The 19,550-nt window shown below is 40.1% G+C and overlaps 1 protein-coding gene across 1 annotated transcript; it reads left to right on the plus strand.

The window, feature by feature from the left end:
* The first annotated feature begins 2,220 nt into the window (after positions 1-2,220).
* Positions 2,221-10,547, plus strand: LOC125352470 (periphilin-1-like). The gene is made up of 5 exons (XM_048347593.1): positions 2,221-2,287; positions 2,656-2,743; positions 2,937-3,043; positions 7,651-7,713; positions 9,878-10,547. Exons 1-5 carry the CDS (start codon positions 2,221-2,223, stop codon positions 10,516-10,518), a joined length of 966 nt encoding a protein of 321 aa, XP_048203550.1. The 3' UTR covers positions 10,519-10,547.
* Positions 10,548-19,550: the final 9,003 nt, after the last annotated feature.

Consider the following 19,550-nt stretch of genomic DNA (forward strand, 5'->3'; position numbering starts at 1 on the left):
AGCCCTATCTCTGTTTCTTGACCATGAAATGGGAAGTCTTTGCTCCACAGCCCTGCTATTTTGGCCATCTGCATGTGATTTCTACTGCAACTAGGCAAGTATTTCAGCCTTCCTTGCAATATTTTTCAATTAAATGAACTGGAGGATGATGAGGTAAAGGGCAAACTCATACAGTGAGTGCTATGGGGTAGTACTCCCTGCTTGATTCTTCAGGAGCAACAGTTAAAGCAGTGAAAGCTTTGTATCACTATTTTGTAGCTGAAGAAATGGTGGCTCTGCAATTTTAAGATGTTTAGTATTACCATTCAAGAGTCCAGTGGAGGGATGTTCTAGTTTACCTGCCTCTGAAGCCTGTGCTTTGTAGTATAATCATCTTGAGTTCATTTCGTTATTGTTCAGGAATCCAATATCCTTTTCAAAAATTTTCTTGCCAGTCTAAAGTCTTATCCCATTGCTTCAGTGAGTTTATTAGTTTAGACTAGATTTACAGAGCACCAGTTCTTTCATTTCCTTCCTGCAATGCCTAAGGAAGCAGGTGGAATCGGCTCCTTCTTTGTGGAGCCACAAGAAGTTTCAGAAGATTCCCAGAAGATTTCCCAAAATAGAAAGATACAAAACCATGTCTGAGCCTTGAGGCTGCTGAGCTGTTCACCATCATATGTGATGCTTGTTCTCTCCACCTGTTTCCTACCACAGGTGACTGTAAATAATGGCTGTAGCCCAAGGCCCACAGAAAGACCTATCATCTCACTCTAATTCTTAATGAAACCTGTCATGCTGTGCCTTTTTGCAACCAACTCTTCTTCATGTGGACCAGATCTTGTTTGGACTTAAAAAATTATTTTCCTTTCATTGACCAAATTTGAACCAATGACACTTCCTTCTCAGAGAAGCAGGAAAGCATAATCAGAGATCATTCATTCTAGCATCTGCCTACCTGTATGTCGATCTACTGCCTAATCTTTTTAGGTAAATTTTGAACTCAGGGTCTCACACACAGTTGGCTTTCTTGCTCTGCTTATACTGTACCACCTGTGCCACTCCTCTAGATTGGATCCTTAATCATTATTTTGCAGATGGAGTCTGCCTGATTTTTCTTCTCAGACTGGTTTTTAGCTGTTACAGATCCCTGAGTAACTAGAATTACTGGTCTTAGCCACCAGTACCTGACCCGCCATGGGTTTTGAATAACTTTAAAATTAGTATTCTTAGAAAGGGTTCAGATATCTCATTTGCTCTTTGGAAGCTTGAGTCCTCAAAATAAACTACTGCCCTGGTGCCTGATCAGATTTATTCACAAGGGCAACTGATATCAGGAAGCAGGCTTGTTTACTCCTTTGTGAGGTGCAACTCAAAATGTGGTTCGTGAATTAGAAATTTTACTGATAAAAATCCAGAATCTCAGGCATCCTCCACCATCCCAGAACTCCTGGATCAGATTCTGCACTTCCGCAATATCCCTTAATGGTTACGGTACACAGTGAAGCTTGAGAAAAATACCTCTAAGGCATAGAACAAGGGAGGAAGGAGGGCAGGAGATGGTGTGGTTGTGTGTGTAGGGGTGTGTGTGTGTGTGTGAAAGAGAGAGAAAGGGGGGAGGAGTGAGAGAGCAACTGAAGGGGCTTGTGGAAGTGGAGATGTAGAAGTCTTTGTCCATTTGCAGTAGTTTCTTGAGTCTCTGCATCTGTTGTCTGCGTGTCTGCATGGCAGGGGTTCGCCACTGAAAATGAGAGGGTAGGGACACTGAGCCCAAACCAGGAGGATAAAGGACCCAAGCACAAAGGGGAAGCTTTTTTTCAGAAACTCCGGAGCCCCCATGGGAGCTCATGCCCCCATCTCCAGCTTCTGGGCACAATTCTCCTTGTGTCTCCCTCTCTTTCTCCTGGATCCACTCATTGCCTTAAAGCTAAATTTTCCGCGGGACCCTGGTGTCTCCCTCCAGGCCCGCGGCCTCTTTCCCCAGCCCAGTGCACCAGGGGCTGGCATGGGCTTAGATCGCGTGCCCGGCACAGTGGGCACAGCCACCTCCAGCCCGCGCCAGGGCACGGCACGCGCGGGAGAAAAACGGACACCGTTCTTCGTGGCCGCTGCTCTGGGCTTGTGGGGACCACTACGGGGAAGCCACAGGCAGGCAGCCGTGGGCTCCGGGGCCCAGACAGCCCTGGGGCCTGCAGCTCCAGGATGCCAGGGTCGGGGCGCAGGGCGCCTGCCAGCAGGAAGATGAGGGGCTTGTCGGGAGGAAGAAGAGAAAAGCTGTCAGGGAAGCCTAAAGCTCGGTCTAGTCCTGGTAAGTGGAGCTCCCGGAAGAGGGGTCCGGGCTCAGGCAGCACAGCTGGCCCTCGCAGGCCCAGCACATGGGTCGGGGGTTCATCAGGATGGGGCTCGCAAGGGGCCAGCTGAGCCAGGGGCTCACTAGCCGGGCCCTGGCCGGCCTCGCTGTACCCCTGCGTGAGCTGCTCTGTGATTTCACACGAGCAATCAAAGGTTCCTGGCCTTCAGAGTGTCTCCAACTTTTAGGCAGATCGAGAAGAATATATGATACTCTGGAGATATAACTAAGGACCGTGTAGCTAGAGCTGTTCTAGAACATTCCTTCGGTGTGTGCTTGAAGGGACTATGATTGGGAAAATTGCCGTTTGCCTGACCACTCTAAAGGACTAGTCGCTGAGATCTCAGTGTTCACCTTGATGAGGATTCCTGAGTCCCCTCGTTGCAAATCAATAGCTCTGTACACGAGAGTGTGGTTCGTAACATGCAGTGCATGCTGTAGGCACCGCAGAGCTCCTGCCAGCCATCCTGAGATCTACAGGAGACGCGCATGCTTCAGCCAGCTTCTAATTAAAGCTTGAGTCCTAACAGAATGTTCAAGTCCTACTAAGAGGACGTGAGCAGCTTATTCTAAACATCCCCTTTTTATTTCTTTTTTATTTTTAAAGCAATTACTCTTCCTACTGTGATTTTATTTACCTGATGCCTCAAAAGTTTGAGTATGAACAATATTTGCAACTAGAGAAAACGTCGCGTTTCATCTACAGTGACAAAAGTTAGACTTCTACTAAGAGTTTATTCTATTTGTAATTTAATTACAATGTTGTACTTCTCATGGTAGTGTATGCAGCCCCTGAGCACCTTTCATCTGTTATTGTTACAGGTTCCCATATCATACGTTCATTATGGATGAGTTCCTTATATAAATGATGTTAGAGCTTGTCTAAGGTTTGTGGAGTTAAAACTTGAAGTAAAAACAGCAAAAATGATCCATCTGTCATATTGACAAGATGTAATTATGCTTGTTTTAATTCAGATTTGATCTGCATGCCTATGATTGGAATTAACAAATAAAACTTGAACAAATCTATTGTAATGTTAATGTTAATACTCCAGGTGTGAGAATACTTTTAGGAAACTGAAAATCTTGACTAGTTAAAGGTATTTTTCCAGGCTATGTTGTATTTATTTGGTATTCTGCTGTTTTAAAATAAAATGGAATATTTCTGTCCAATTAAACTAAAGACTTTTTTGTGATTTCTCTTGTTTAAAATTAAATTTTGTTGCTAGTTGTAACTTAGCATTGCATGAAAGCTCATATTTTTTTTCTTTTCTCCATATAGTTGGGGCTCTAAAATGTCATTTAATTGCATGCAGGCATGTGCACATGTACACACACACACACACACACACACACACACACTGAGAGTTGCTTGGTGCTGTGCGTCATTATCGGGGCTAGTGGACCCACTGTCTACCTCTGCCTGTCCTTCCATCCATTCCCCTCTCTGCATGTTGGCCTTCTCTCATATCACAGGACTCTTGCACTTGCTGGTTTTGCTGCCTAGGTTCTATCCCCTACTTTGCCTTTTCCTCTGTGCTTCAGATCTCGCTCATGACTTAAGAGGTCATTTGTGATTGCATTAGGGCCCATCCACATTACCCAGAACTATCTCTACACTTTGAAATCTTTCATGTACTGACACAAAAAAGGCAACATTTATCAATTTTAGGGGTTAGGAGTTGATGTGTTGGTGCAAGGCACCAGAGCTACAAAGTGTGTGATTCGGCAAGGGTTTCTGTTTTGTTTTTTTACATTCATGGGGCTTGAACTCATGGCCTTGGTGCTCTCCCTGACCTTTTTTTACTCAAGGGTAGCACTTTGAGCCACAGCCCCACTTCCATTTTCTGGAGGTTAATTGAGATAAAAGTTTCATGGACTTTCTTGCCTGTTGGCATTCTCGGCCCCCAGCGCTTCTCCTGGCCAGGGGGAGAAGTGGGGAGTGTATCCCGCGGGGTCGAGGGGAGAAGAGGCAGAGCTGCGAACCTCCTGCTTCCAGCCCAGAAAAGACAGGCAGGCGATTGGGGGGAAAGTCAAGCAATCATCTGACTTTTAATAAGAACAACTGCATTTATAAAGGCTGATTGGCGCCAGGAAGGGGAGGGATGTGGCGTGCCTAGCTAGGCGCTGTGATAGGCTGGCTGGGCTGTCTACCAAAGGTGGGCGCCGGGAGACTTCCCCTAAGGGCAGGACCGCCTCTAGGTTCATCACCCGTGGCCATCTTGGCTCACACAGGGTCCGAGGTGGGAGGCTGGGCTGGTTAGAGTTGCCTTTCCGGTTCCACGTGGCCCCAGGGCTGGAGAAGAGGAGGGCCGGCTAGGACTGCCTCTTAAAGCTACAAGCCAGTGCCCCACACTTGCCCATGCTGGCTTTGAACTGTGATCCCCAGATCTCAGCTTCCTGAGTAGCTAGGATTATAGGCATGGCTGAGTGTGCAAGGTTTTTTGTTTGTTTTTAACCAGAATTATCTTTATATTTTTATATTGTGCTAACTGGACAAAACTAGGTGTATGAAATAAAAAATGCTAAAGGATCAGAAATTTACTATACTTTTAAAGTGTATTGTTTAAATTTTGATAAATATTGCTTCAAATAGTAACTGGGCAGACAATTACTTTTTTTTTTTCTTTTCTTTCCAATGTAATGCAGTCAACACATGTTTGATCTATGGATCTTATGACCCTGTAGAGGGCTCATGCCTAGGGACATAAGAAATTGAAGGAAAAGCAAGACCTTGCTCTTATAACGAGTGTGGTATATAAATGGTAGCATTGTTCTAGACAACTGTGCCCTTATTTTATTTAGCACACTTGGCTCTCTATGTTTAACCTCAAAACTTAGGAATCATTATTCTTAGGAATCATTACTGGCTGAACTGAAAAGATAACACTGTGTTGAAAAAGGCAGTGGAAAATGACAGGAAGAATAGTGGGCTTTGCAAATGTAACCATAAGTACTTAACAAATGCTTCACCTATGCACTTGGGCAACTTCCAATTTATTTTAATTACTATGTGTTACCAAATTTTATAGGATTTAGTGATTAGGATGAAGCATTCTACTTACTTTGAGTCAAAACAAATAGTTTCCAGACAAGGCTGCATACAGATGCGCACAATTTAAAACACACATAGAATGTGGATGTACGTAGATGAGCATGCATACATTCCTAGCATATATCATCTCTGTATATGTCCATGTCTAAATATCAGTGCTTTCCCTGTCAAAAGCCAGGTAAGTATTATTTTGCTCCATATTATCATTATTTCCTTTCTATTCATTTCTCTTGCCTCATAATTATTTTGAAAATAAAATATGTTGTTACTTTATGTGCTCTGAAAGCAACTCACAGTTGCTGGTTTTGAGTGAGTGCCTTCAAGATGAGACATGTTCAAGATGAGAAGTGTCTGGAGCAACCTCCATTACACTTATTCCTGAAACAGCATCAATTTATGTTCATCTTATGTGGACATTGTTGCAATTTCATTATTTATACATTCGTCAATCTTATGCTTTCATGGTTTTATTTGTCTCCTACGTGTGACCTGAGCCTATACAGGTGTTCAGTCACCAAGCTGTTAGAGAATTCCATGGTATCAGACCTCTCAAACTTCTTTTCATCCTTCCTTGTACTATTAGCATTGCAACTCATGTGGAAATCATGTATTTACAAAGTTTTCTGCAACTTTCCAAGTGTTTCTTATTTTTACTAAGTTTTATGCTGTATACAAAATTAAGCCATGGTAAGAGAAATGTTAAGACAATTACTTGAAAAGAGTGTGATTTTTTTCATTACTAATAATCATTTTTCTCTTAGCTTCTCTTTATGTCTCTCACTTTATTTAAAAAGTAGATCAGTGGCTTACATCAGTAATCCTAAGTACTCAGGATGCTGAGATCATAGGAACAGAGTTCAAAGCCAGCCCTGGCAGGAAAGTATATGTGATTTGAATCTCCAATTAACTAGCAAGAAGCCAGAAGCAGAGCTATGGTTCAATTGGTAGAGCACTAGCCTTGGGGGAAAAGGTTCAGGGACCTTGCCCAGACACTGTGTTCAAGTATCAGGACCAACATACACATGCAAAATAGAGTAAAATAAATACTTATCTATACATATTAACATGCCAATTCAACTGAGAAGTCAATTGAAATATTTTCATCCAACAAGATAAAAAAAACCAAAACTGAGAGACAAAGGATAAAAAGACAATTCCAAAAGCAATACTTACAAAACCATTTGGTATAAACCAACTGTACAACTCATGGTGGGGGGGGGGAGAGAAAGGGGGAGGAGAGAGGAGGGAGGAGGTAACAAGTTAAACAAGAAATGTACTCACTGCCTTATATATGAAACTGTAAACCCTCTGTACTTCACTTTGACAATAAAGGGGAAAATACACAATTTTCTTTGTAGGTTAACAGTTTAACTTTTAAAGGTAATTATTTGAAATTTTTAGCAAAATCATAGTCTTTGTAGAAATAGGCTGTCGTGATTTAAAATTTTTTAAAGGCATGAAGTAACAGATTTACTGCTGAATAAGTCAGTTCCATAAAGCTATTTTTGATACAGTTGAGTTGGTGCATTTCTAACATTAAACAAGTTTATAATACAGAAATTTCAGTATTTTTTCAGCCATAGCTCTAGGAGGATATCTCTACTTTAAATATTTTATTTAAAGGTTAAAAGCACAGTAAAATCAAATTATAGAATGTCTATGGAAAGTAATAGAAGAAATATAAAGGAAAAACACATGAGAAGTATTAGGACTGAAAAAATAAAATTATGACAAAATAAACCTCTGTGGTGGACTAAATGGGAGAATGGAAACAACAGAAGAAAAATTAAATCAACTTAGGGATGGAACAATAGAACTTAGGCAATATGAGCAGCATAAAAAGTTGGAAAAACACGAACAGTACATTACAGATTTACAGGACAATATCAAGTCTAATTTATGTTATAAAGACCAGAACAAATCAAGTCAAAAATATGTGAAAAACAATGAAAGATAACTCTATAAATTGGGGGAATGGCATATATCTATATATTATACCTACATATTTAAGCATTGACCAATTACCAAACAAAATAGTTGCGAAGAAATCTTTGCTAGGCTTTCATATTCCTTCAAACTAAGAACAATAATAAATAACTACAAAAAAAAATCTGGAAAAGCAGCTAGAAGAAAACTTGTCTGGAGACAGGCTCACTATCTAAAGCAAGACCAGAGTTTCCATTTACTCAGGATTGCCTTCAACATGTTCTGCACTTACTATTGTGGTCTTGAGTATGGATTGTGTCAGCATCGTCTCTACTTTCAGGGAGCTCATGTTACAGTGTAGAAGATCTTATGGGCGAGCTGGCAAAGCAGGCAAAAAATAGAGGTATGTGGGGGGGGGGAGGGAGAGGGGGTGCAGAGGGCAGGGAACTTCTGAGAAGAAGCTCAGACATCAGACCAGGTACTATCATGGAAGATAGAAGACATATTGTAAGACTTGAATTTCAAGGAAGTCTCCCAGGGATGCATGAGAGTTCAAAACTTATTCAGTTAGGAATTAATGGTGAGGGCCCTGACAGAAATAACACAACCTAAATATTGCTGCAGGTATAAATTCCAATCTGAGAACCTTTTCTGCAGTTAAGGAGTAAAAAGCTTGAGTGAATGAACAGTTCCAGTAGTAGAGTTTAAGCCTTAAGCAAGAAAAGCTGAGTAAGAGTACAAGGAATTAGGTTCAAGCCCTAGTAAAGGAAAAAAGAAAAAGTAGGAAAGAAAGGAAAAAACTGTAAAACATTTGAGTAATTAATTACACATCCAAGAGAAACAAAAACAAAGCTGAATGAATACATTAATTCATTTCACATATGATTAATTTTATGGACCTGTTTCAATGACCATTAAAAATTTTAATGTAAGCTTAATTTCTATGGAAAATTTAAAGTGATAATATAAAATGAAAGATGGCAAAAAATGAGAAAAGAACATTTCCTGTAATGTGTCAATGTACCAATTATAAAGTTGAAAGTAAAACAGTTTTTGAAATAAAAATTTTAAATAGATGGATAAAAACAGAGTAAATCTAGTGTAAAGGATAAGCAGTGAATTTGCCACAGAAAAACAGGGAGGAAAACACAAAAAATAGTGAAGAGACACACGGTTTTATGCTTTGTAATCTGTGCTGTTAATAACATATGCTAACACAAGTATGACTAGTGAGCATTTGGAATAGAAGTAGTCCGACATATGATGTCTACAAATAATTCAGAAAAGTCAACAGTACTTGTTAACTGCCTGTTGAAATAGTGCTGAATATTCAGGTTAAAATAAATTTGCAAAAATTGACATCATTTCTTTTAGCTTTTTCATGAGGCTACATAAATGACATGCCTGGTTTGTATTACCCTTATAGTTGATGATGCTGTTCTATGTAGTACTTACTCTTTTTTTTTTTTTTTTTTTTTTTTTGCCAGTCCTGCGCCTTGGTCTCAGGGCCTGAGCACTGGCCCTGGCTTCCTTTTGCTCAAGGCTAGCACTCTACCACTTGAGCCACAGTGCCACTTCTGGCCATTTTCTATATGTGTGGTGCTGGAGAATCAAACCCAGGGCTTCATGTATATGAGGCAAGCTCTCTTGCCACTAGGCCATATTCCCAGCCCTAGTACTTTTATGTAAGAGTCCCCATTAAAAAAAATATATATCAGAAGGAAAGGTGGAGAATATATGAAATTAATATTAGTGAAATTTTTGTACAATTGCAAAGGTACATATGACCACATTAAAATGGTATTATCAGGTAATATTTAGTATTAGTAAAGCCATGCTTATGAACTTTACAATGAAATTTATACCTTGAGTATAAAGAGAAAATGTTAAAGCTGGAAGCTTGTTCCAACAGCTGGCCGATGACAGTGGACTTCAATGTATTCATGGTAGACTTTTCAAAAGGCCTCAGAAAATGTACTGGAGAAATATTTAACTTGTTGTGCAAAGATAACAATCCAAATATTCTCTAGCAATCCAAAAACATTGTGCAAGGGTAAAGAAGAAAGAATATACAAACATGATTTCCAATAAACAACATCCAGTTGGTTTCAACTAGTTAATTAACATAAACGAAGCTCCTATTCACTTATCCTCTCTAAAGGAGTTATAGAATACTGTACATAAGCAAGTATTTGGGACAGAGAAAAGCTCTACCTATGGAAAATTTCATGGACAATTTTACAGTCTTACTCAGTTTAATTAATTCTTCTAGATGACTTACAATTTTTCACTTCACAGTAAAATTAAGTGGGAAAAGGTAACAGAAGGCAGTAAAACATGATTGACACAGAGTGTGATAATTCTAGGAATGTAGAGATATTAAGTCATTTGATGATATTAAAAACTAATTACTCTCAGAAGAATGTAAAGTTCAGAGGAAAAAGGAATATGAATGGCCAGCAGGAAACATGAAATAAAATGTATTTAATGTCTAAATGGATAAGTAATCTGTTTGTATAGGTGGACTATAACCCTGATTATCTGTTTCTTTCCTGTTTGCTGTCTAGCCACCATAAGGGATAAGAGAGACCGTTTTAGAAGAAGCAAAAGTTTCTACTCTTCACATTATTCAAGGGACCATTTTCCCCATGAAAGGGAGGCCGCACTTCTCAGAGGATCACCTGGAGATCGAAAGGAATCTCCACACAGCAGATCCGGCTCCAGTGTCAGCAGCAGAAGCTACTCTCCAGAACGGAGCAAACCTTATGCATTCCACCAGTCTCAGAATAGAAGAACAGAGAGAGCTGCTCAGCCCCTGAAAACATCACAAGACACTTCAACTTTGAGCTCTTCAGCAGTTCCTTCATCAAGGAGGGCACCTGCCACACCATTAGTCATTGACCAGCCCCAAGAACCTGAGTCCAACACAACAGAATGGATAGAATTATTTGCAGATGGCCAGCTAAACAGTCGCTCTAAAGCAATAGCATCCAAAATGAAGGAAATTGAACAAGTTTACCAGCAAGACTGCGAAATTTTTGGGATGGTGGTGAAAATGCTGATTGCAAAAGATCCTTCATTAGAACAGACTATACAGTTTGCTCTGAGGCAGAATTTACAAGACATAGGTCAGCGGTGTATTGAAGAGCTGAAGCATTTCATAGCAGAGTATGATAATTCTGCTCAAGATTTTGGAGATAATCTTTAGAAAACTTAGCATTCAGGCAAAATAAATAACAAATAAAGAAGGAAATGTTTCTAGATTTAATAACCCCCACCTCTGGAGTGTGTAAATCTTTGATATATGGAACTTTTCTGATGAAGAGAAATATTTTATATGACTGCATTTCCAGTTTAGTTAAAAATCTAAAATAGTACAGATCATTTAATTAGAATTTTTTCATAATGTAAAGCCAATTAGTCCTTACTCATAATCACACACAACCCTTTATTCCCAAAACTGATGGCTAATTTGTTAAGCTTTGAAAAAGCACTCTCTTTGGAGAGCAGCTTTTTGTACCTCCTACTGTTCTATGGTGTTCCACCATAGCATATGATGATTTGTTTGGTCATGTGAGTGTAATTTCTAGTTAGAGATCATTCCACTTAAGTATGAGTCACTTTTTACATTCTTGTAGCAGAAACTGCCATTTGAAAATCACTAGCATTTGAGTTGTGATTTTACACTGACTTTTTGCTTTTGTTAGGCCTTTTAAAATTTAGCAAAGTAAGAGTACTGTCCTAATAAATTAGTACTCTGCTATCTTAGTGAATTCTCATTCTGCAACAAAACAAGTTTAAATCCTCTATAATACAACTCAAAATCATTTTTCCCAAGATAAATGAACTCTTTGTGCGTTCTCTTTTTAAAATATTCTTGAAACTTTTAAGTACTCTGAGAAATCTTAAACATTATCATATAAGAATAAAGGACAATTTGAGATGGAAGATGAGTATTTTAATGATGTGATTCCTCAAACACCTGAGGAAAAATTCTGCATACATCAGAGGAGTGAAGTTTTACATTTTCATAATTCCATACTTAAAAATGAGCGATTGATCACGAGCTCATGATTAAGCCACTTATGGATTAGTCATGAATTAATCTCTGCAATCTGAGTGTTTTGTTCTGCTTCCTTTTAGATGTTCCTAAACCATTGAAAGTGTTCTTGAAAGGAATCAAGGATAATAGGCAGTAAACTAGCAAGCAGTCCTGTGTACCAGTCCTTCATAAGTGAGCCAACCAAATCACCAGTTAGTTAAGAAACTAAATGGGAGCATTAGGGCTGGGGATATGGCCTAGTGGCAAGAGCGCTTGCCTCGTATACATGAGGCCCTGGGTTCGATTCCCCAGCACCACATATACAGAGAATGGCCAGAAGTGGCGCTGTGACTCAAGCGGCAGAGTGCTAGCCTTAAGCAAAAAGAAGCCAGGGACAGTGCTCAGGCCCTGAGTCCAAGGCCCAGGACTGGCCAAAAAACAAACAAAATAAATGGGAGCATTAGAACATGCACTCATTTTCTGGCCATTTTCAACAGTTCTGTACAATGAACAAAATATAGAATTTTTTGCATTAGTATGGAAACTAACAATTATGTTTGTTATTACTGTACAATTGCATTGTCCTCTGATCCTTTTTCCTTTTCTGCCTCAATTCTGGCATTCTTATGGCCTTTATTGGTATTGTCTAAAAATACCTAACGATTATATGGGCACTACAAATAGTAGCATAAATAATTTTAATGAATCCTATAATGGGTGCTTCAAAATATATACTATACCATTCTACAAGTTTAAAAACTTAATGCAGACCACATAAGTTTAATAAGATCACCTGAATTTTCCTTTTTTGCCATTGAGATCTAACTTCTGGACTTACCTAATTTTTATAAAATATAAGCCCCGTAAAAGCCAAAAATCCATAAGCCTAGAGAATGTAATCCAAGTCTTTGATGTGCCCTTTTATTCATACATTAAATAGGTCTTAACATAAAGGAGCCCAAGTCTGAGAGCTTATCTTTTTTTCTGCCTAGCCTTCATTTTATGGCTGCCACTCTGAATACTGCAGTTTGTTATATACACCACACCAGTTTTAGTTCAATACGATTCCCTACTCAGTCCCCTAAATCCCATGTCACATATTCTCTTCTACTTATTACTCCCTTAGAGGTTTTTAACACTTGCATTACCATTGTAATTAAGCTATGTAACTATATATACATGATTCTGTTTTACTGCACAAGTCACCATGTATAACAAGTGATTACATAATCAACCATAAGATGAATATTGTCTATTTAGACAAAACAACTTGCCCCCCAACCACAAATAAAGTTAGATACAACTGCTACCATACAAACACTGTGTTTACTCTGTGCTGCAGTCCTCAAGGGCTAATACCACTAGAAGCATGCTAAATACAGAATTCATAACACTTTTCCCGTGGCATCAGACACAAAGCATGTGACACAAGACTTCAAATGTCTGTGCCTATGAACCACCTATGCCACATATGTAACAAAGGCCACTTTAAGACTTTCATATACTCACTCACTTTTGTACAAAATTGTTACCACGCTAGTTCACAATGAATGTAAAAACACTTGTTAGAATTTATTAGTTATACATTTTAACATTAAAACTCAGATAAAGCTGTTCTACAGATTCTGAACTTTTTGTCAATGTATAGGACAACAAAACTATCGCTGGTGATATAGTTGCAGTATGGTCTTCAAGAACTGTAAGAGTGACAACAAATTTAAAACAATGAAAAGTCATTAAAATATTAATGGCTGTTTCAAAACACCATGCTTGAGATAGCAAAAATGAAAATATTTTCCTTTTTAATTTTGCCTTTGCTTCTATTTCACAAAAGTTCTTTACAACTTAAATCTTGATCACCCATAAAAGCAGTCTCAGCACTGAAAGCCTAGTAAAGTCTGTTCCCTGGCAAACTCACATGCCTGTGGGTGGGCTAATGAGGTGATCGGGAAGCAAGCGTGCTATCTTCTCAGTTCTGGAGCCCACCTCCCTTCAAATCTCGACTCTACAACTTCAAAGGGCACTACTGAAATTTATTTGGTGTCATTCTTGTTTTCTGAATCCTTACATCTATATTTTGATCCCTGATTTATCAGTACTAAATTGCCCAGTAGAGCTCTGTGAAGCTAGTTAGCCTTGTGGTTCATATGCTCCCCAATCCTTTACCACTGGATGAAGAATGTCCATTTTAATCAGATTGCACTTAGAGCTAAACATCTGTTTTAGATATCTGCCCAGAAACTCAACATACCAGCTCAAGATGATTTCATTTGGGTTGGTATGAGCACATATTTGCATGCAATTACACAGAGAGATGAAAAACTTGAAATGCCTTTTGAAGTCTAATTGTAGGATAGATAAATTCAGATGTGTTCCACAGTATATTTTTAAAAATGTTCTTATTGTTTGTAGATTATCCATTGTTTTTGAATTACCCAATTGGTGTAACCAATGTTTTACCATAAAGTCTTGATGATCAGCAGAGGGAAAACAGATGTTATACAACTTTTTGTGGTCTTAAAAAATAAAAACATAAGGCAACCAAGATTAAATAACTTTTTAAAAACTGATTAAAGTCAGAAATTATCAGGAAAAAATAATCTACATAAAAGGGATCAGTAAAAAATTCAGATAATAGAAAACAATTTAAAGAATAGGAAAAACTCTAACATACATGTTTGCAAGCTATCTTAGCACAATACATGGTGCTAATTTCACAAATTCTTATTCACAAATGGAAGATATTTTTATGCTCAAATTATTAGGTTATTTTTTTACAGTTCAAGTATTAAAATAGACCAAGTGAAGAGAAATGCCTTAAGAAATGGCTATGTTCTTTTCTGTTCAGACCAACATTTACAAAACTCAGGGCAAAAGTGATGAATCGCATCCATGCCACATTAGTCCTTTCCCCTTGTCCAGAACTTAGCTTAAAAGCACATCAGGCTGTTCCCATCTTCCATGCAGCCTGTCACTGACTGTACAAAACGAGAAAAGCTGACACCACCTGGTGTGCACAGATTTCAGTCTAGGGCAGAAGCTCCTAGCTCTGTGGAGGATCTTGATGAACATTCATGTGGAGCTTCAGGATAAAGAAAACTGACATTTTTCTGAAATGATACACAAAAATGTCAGTAACTTTCATCAGATTCTGGAAGGAGTTGATGTTTCAAGAAGCTTCCTTTTATAATCTAATTTTAGCTGATACTGTACATAAAACCTTAAGAACCCCTGGCAAGATAGCGACTGACATCACCTGCATGCTTTCTCTCAGAGGCAGCTTATTGAGCAGACATTCTCACACCTGAGTCCCTGCAGAAGCGCTAGAGATTAGTGCTGAGAGCCAGGTAGTCTAATGACCCGGGAGGAGAAAATCCAAGGAGGCACAGTTAAAGGTGACAAAGGTGTTTTCTTAGTCCCTCTGCAGCTGCCTTGTCCCAGGACACCCCGGAACTAGGAGCAGCTGCAGCCTCCCAGGTAACAAAGTAGTACTTTTTTTCCTTTCTTCCTCTCCACAGGCTTCTCCTTTCTGCAGGCCTCTCGCCACTGCTCCAGGAGCCTCCTCTCCACAGGCCTCTCCGATCTCCAAAGGCCTCTCGGCGGGCCTCAGGCTCCTCGGCAGGCCACTGCACTCGGCAGGCCCTGACTTGGGCCTCTGCACTTCTCCGCAGTCCAGGACTTAGGCCTCTCCTGCCCGTAGGCCCTGAGGCTCTTGCTGTCTCCCTCTTTCAGCGTCTCTCTTTTCTGGAACTCTTTGGCGCCCTTATATCCCATCGCCTGTTTTCCCAGCAGGAGGGCGTGGTGGTGACCTCATCGCGGGGTCGGGATCCCCTTTGACTTCCTGCTCCCCCAGCGGGGAACGTGGCAGTGACGTCAGCATGGGGAGGGACTTCCTGCCCCTCAGGTTCTCACAGTAGTTTTCATTCCATCAACATCAACATAACCTGTAAGGGTGGGCAGTGTGTTCACCAGGCCTAGAAGCCGTGGTGCTGCTAAAGTGGTGGCATGGTCCCATGCATAAAAGAAACTGTTGGGAGAAACTGTACATACAGAAAAGCCTTGGATCCAAATTTAGAGCCTTGAGTCTGGCCTAGCGTCACTATCAGCCCCTGCCCCATCTAGGAACCTGCAGTAACCTAGATCTAAGCATCTACTGGGGGCAAGAACACACATATTGGGAAAGGATGGTAGTAGTACAGACAACACAGTATGAGTTGGTGTGGACCAGGCTTGTAGATGAAGTCTAAGGTCAAGAATGAAGTGAGAAAGAGTGACTGGGAGCAAAGGTTCCAGAAGCCTTCACTAGAGATATTTCCTCTCCCATGATGAGAGCAGCTCAAGGCTGAGTACCAACTATCCCCAAGTCAAGTCTCTAACTAGGCTGCCACCTACTGGTCTCCAACTTAGTCGATGATGAGGAAAACAAACTCAGCTACTTGGGAGAACAATTGAAACTTATAAATCTATGTTAGCTTGTCATTGTTATTGTGTGTTTCATTTTAGACTTAAAGTGTATTTTCTCCTTCCTTAGTGTTCTCTGGCATTCATACCTTCCTCTGTCTACAATTAGAACTTCTCTGTCATCTATATTTTCTTCTGGTGTTATCTCCCCATCCATAATCCTGTTACCTCTATTTCCGGCGTTAAAATAGATGGCCAAATTGGTTTCGCTTGTCTATCTGTGGGGTTCTCAGTCTCTCTCTTTCTCCTCTTTTCCTCAAAAGTAATATGGACTAGCTCTTTCTATCCCATTTTGACTTTTACTTAGCATCTTCTATTGGTTTTAGCCTTCACCTATTTTTTTCTTTGTATAACTATATACTTTCTATTTCTCATTAATATTATTCTTCAATCTCTTTCCCATTATCACCATTTTAACTCAGGTCTTCCTGGATTACACAAAGAAACTCATTTTGTGTTCCAATATTCCTCTGAAGGCATTGGAGCAGTACTGCTGGTTGGCCTTCATTAATGATTGCTATAATCTGAAGACTGTTACACCAATTTTAGTAGCATCTGTAGTTATGCTAACTCTCTTTGAATAGTGGAGGAGCCCTGTTCCCAGTGTCTTAAATGATATGTTTAAATGATTCCTAAGCCACTCCCCCAATTGAGAGAAAATATTCTAAGTTCTCTATATTTGGCAAATAGATTTCTTACTAAAATATCTTACTAGTTCTAATTAGATCTGTTCTTTTTCTGAATTGTTGTTCTACCATTTAATGTAATTCATAATAAATGATTTTTTTATTCAAGCATTTCATTTGTATATCGTTTACAATATGCCCTACCGTACTGGGGACAATTAGCATCCTATTAGGAATATCATGACAAATCGCTTTCAAGTTGGTTCATGGGCTGGGGTGAGAACATCTTTGCCAATTAAGGATGTAGTCTTCATTTTCCCCTGAATTATAATTACATTTAGAATAGCTAAGGAAATGTATGAAATGCCATTTTAGGAGATTCTATGTTCTCATTGACCCTCCTTCCACTAAATCATTTAATTAACACAATAAATTAATAGTGTGTAGAATTTATTGGTCCAGAGCAGGACTTGTTTTATCTATCAGATCTGATTATCCAACTATGTGATCCTCTGTTTTACCTCACTTTTCTGAACCTACTTAATATTGTATGTGAATATGGATACTATTTTTTTGTTAAGATGATGTACAGAGGGGTTACAGTTACATACTGAAGGTAGTGAGTACATTTCTTGTCATACTTGTTACCCCCTTCCTCATTTTTCTCCCACCTTCCCTCTTCCACCCCCCCCCTTTGAGAGTTAAGTAAATGGATTATATTCAGCCTTTAGCACACTGTCTGCCTCATTGTCAATACAGAAGAGATATTTGGTATTTTTAAAATAAGAAACATTCAGTTTAATAGTTTGTGTAGTATTTTTACCTCTATACCCCTAAATAATGTTTTGTACAGCTTTTACTTTGCTATATATTTTAAAATCTTCCGTTTTTAAGTTTTATCTTTCAGAATGAAACAATGTTTAGTACTACTGCCACTGAAAATAAATTTAGCAATATGTACCTAAATTCCATATTTGCGCTCACATTTCCTTATTTTAGCTTTAAATTCTTTGGGTTTCAAACATACACAGCTATTATAGTTAAATGTCTCAGGATCAGTTAGCCGATCAAGTGATGTGTGTGTGTGTGTGTGTGTGTGTGTGTGTGTGTGTATGTATGTATGTGTGTAAATATCTCCCTAAGCATTTTTGCTCCATTCTTCTATTTACTCTCATGAATGCTGTGCTTATGAGTATCAGAGATAACAAGAGGTTTTGTTGTTTAGCTATGGCATATCAGTCTACACCAGCAACAGGGAAGCTAATGGAAGTGTCAGAATGTGATAGAGCCTAGGAAGATCATGGTCCCAGGTACAGGAATGTACAAAGAATCCAAACTGGCAAAGTTCTTTCTTCCCATAGGAGCACAATAAGACCAGAATGCAAAAAGAGTCTGTCGAGTTCATTTCCTATCTGGCTTGGTCGAGGTTCCTTACTCTCTGCCTTCTTTAGGACAATGGCCACCCAGTCCTATAGGTTGCAGTGACATAAAACGGAGCAATACAAATTGAAAAATCCATCCTGGGACTAACAATGACTGAAAAAGCAAACAGAATAAATTGAACACAGTCACAGCTGCTAGCAGACGCCAATATGCCAATATGGTTAAAAATAATAAAATTACTACCAGAAGCCAGTGAGTGGTTCAAGCCTGTATTTCTAGCTTCTCAGGAGATGGTGAGATGTGGATCACGGTTTGAAGCCAGTCTGAGCATTAAAGTCTGAGAGACTCTTATATGGCTATGCACATTCGGACACCTGGAATTGCAGTGAGCCAGATGCACATGCACAAGAGAAAGGACATGACTATTATCCACTGTATTAACTATGTGGCAGGGGTGTTAAGAAATATTGAGGGAGAGGAGAGGGAGAGAAAAGGGAGAGGCTACTACTAACTTGCTTTCCCCACAGGTCTCCAGTGAGAAAGTCCTTCTAGTCTTAGAGGCTGTGGGCTTCTCCTTATAAGGCTTCAGACCAGTGAACATTAAACCTGTCCTACTTATCTCCTGTCAGCAGTCCTAAGGTGTTGGGGTTCACCCTTGGCCTTCAGGGGATGGGCATTGGAGAGCGCGCCCGAGACGCCACCCTTCCCCCAGCCCTGGGGAATGTGGAAGCAGGCCACAATTCTCTGGGTCCGGAACCAGAAGAACCGGCTTTGTGAACAGCCCCCAAACTTTCTCGCCAGCCCATGTGCCCCCAGTCTTGCCGGTTTTCACCCCTGGCGTGGCGCTTTCCAAGTGACGTTAGCTCATGAGGGGGTCCTATGGCAAGCTCGCCAGCCTATCAGCGTTCTGGCCGATCACCCTTCTCTCCTCCCTTCCTACCATTAGCCTTTGCCCCGCCCTAATAAATCAGATTGCTCACGAAGCGTCTCCGAGATCCGCGCACGCCTGGCTTTCTTCACGGGTAAGGAGGTGGGTAAAGCGATCTCGTGCACCTGAGGTCTTTCCTGAGCCCCCCACTCCACCCTGGCCTTACCTGCGGGTCGGGTGACCAGGGGAGAGGGTGAGAAAGGGAGCTGTTAGAAGCATAGCAGAGCCTTGATCCCCGCACCAGGGGAGGCCACCCGAGCCCGGCACTAAGGTCCAGTTCAGTTTTAGGCAGAAGCACCAGTTCTCCTCTTTAACCTTCTTAGTCTGGATAACTCCCAAACTATGATGGGCAGCTGCTCCCACAATCCCTGCCTACTCTGTGAATTCCTCCTGGTGTGGAGGACCACTTTGTTCTCTTTATCATTCCTTATGCCCACAGTTGCCCTAGTAGTTCTATCTGCATGGCATTAAAGTGACACACAATTAGTACCAAAAATTCATTTCTGATGGTAAAATTTTCCAAGGGGGCTAAAGTATTAAATCAACTGTGTATGTTGAAAGAGTCATTCTACCTTCCATTTCAGCTGTCTTTACGTAAATTACATCCTCAGAGAATTGATTTCTAAACTCAACTGATGAGTAAGTGACCATAGTATGTTGTATTCTGGGGAGCAAGAAAACCCACCAAGCACTGTTAAAGGTGACAAATGAGTTTTATTAGTCAGTTTGCAACTGCCTTGCCCTGGGCTACCCCAGAACTAGGAGCAGTTGCAGTCTCCAGAGTGCAAGAGTTTCTTTCC

Source organism: Perognathus longimembris, chromosome 1 (genome assembly GCF_023159225.1).
Source record: "Perognathus longimembris pacificus isolate PPM17 chromosome 1, ASM2315922v1, whole genome shotgun sequence".
NCBI lineage: Eukaryota > Metazoa > Chordata > Mammalia > Rodentia > Heteromyidae > Perognathus > Perognathus longimembris.

Excerpts from the sequence above, each read along its gene's own strand:
- LOC125352470 (XM_048347593.1), top strand. The coding sequence starts at position 2,221 with ATGAGGGGCTTGTCGGGAGGAAGAAGAGAAAAGCTGTCAGGGAAGCCT. Across the intron at positions 2,744-2,936 it reads GCTCTGTACACGAGAGTGTG|CAATTACTCTTCCTACTGTG; the intron begins GTTCGTAACATG and ends TTATTTTTAAAG. Across the intron at positions 3,044-7,650 it reads TTTCATCTACAGTGACAAAA|GGAGCTCATGTTACAGTGTA; the intron begins GTTAGACTTCTA and ends CTCTACTTTCAG.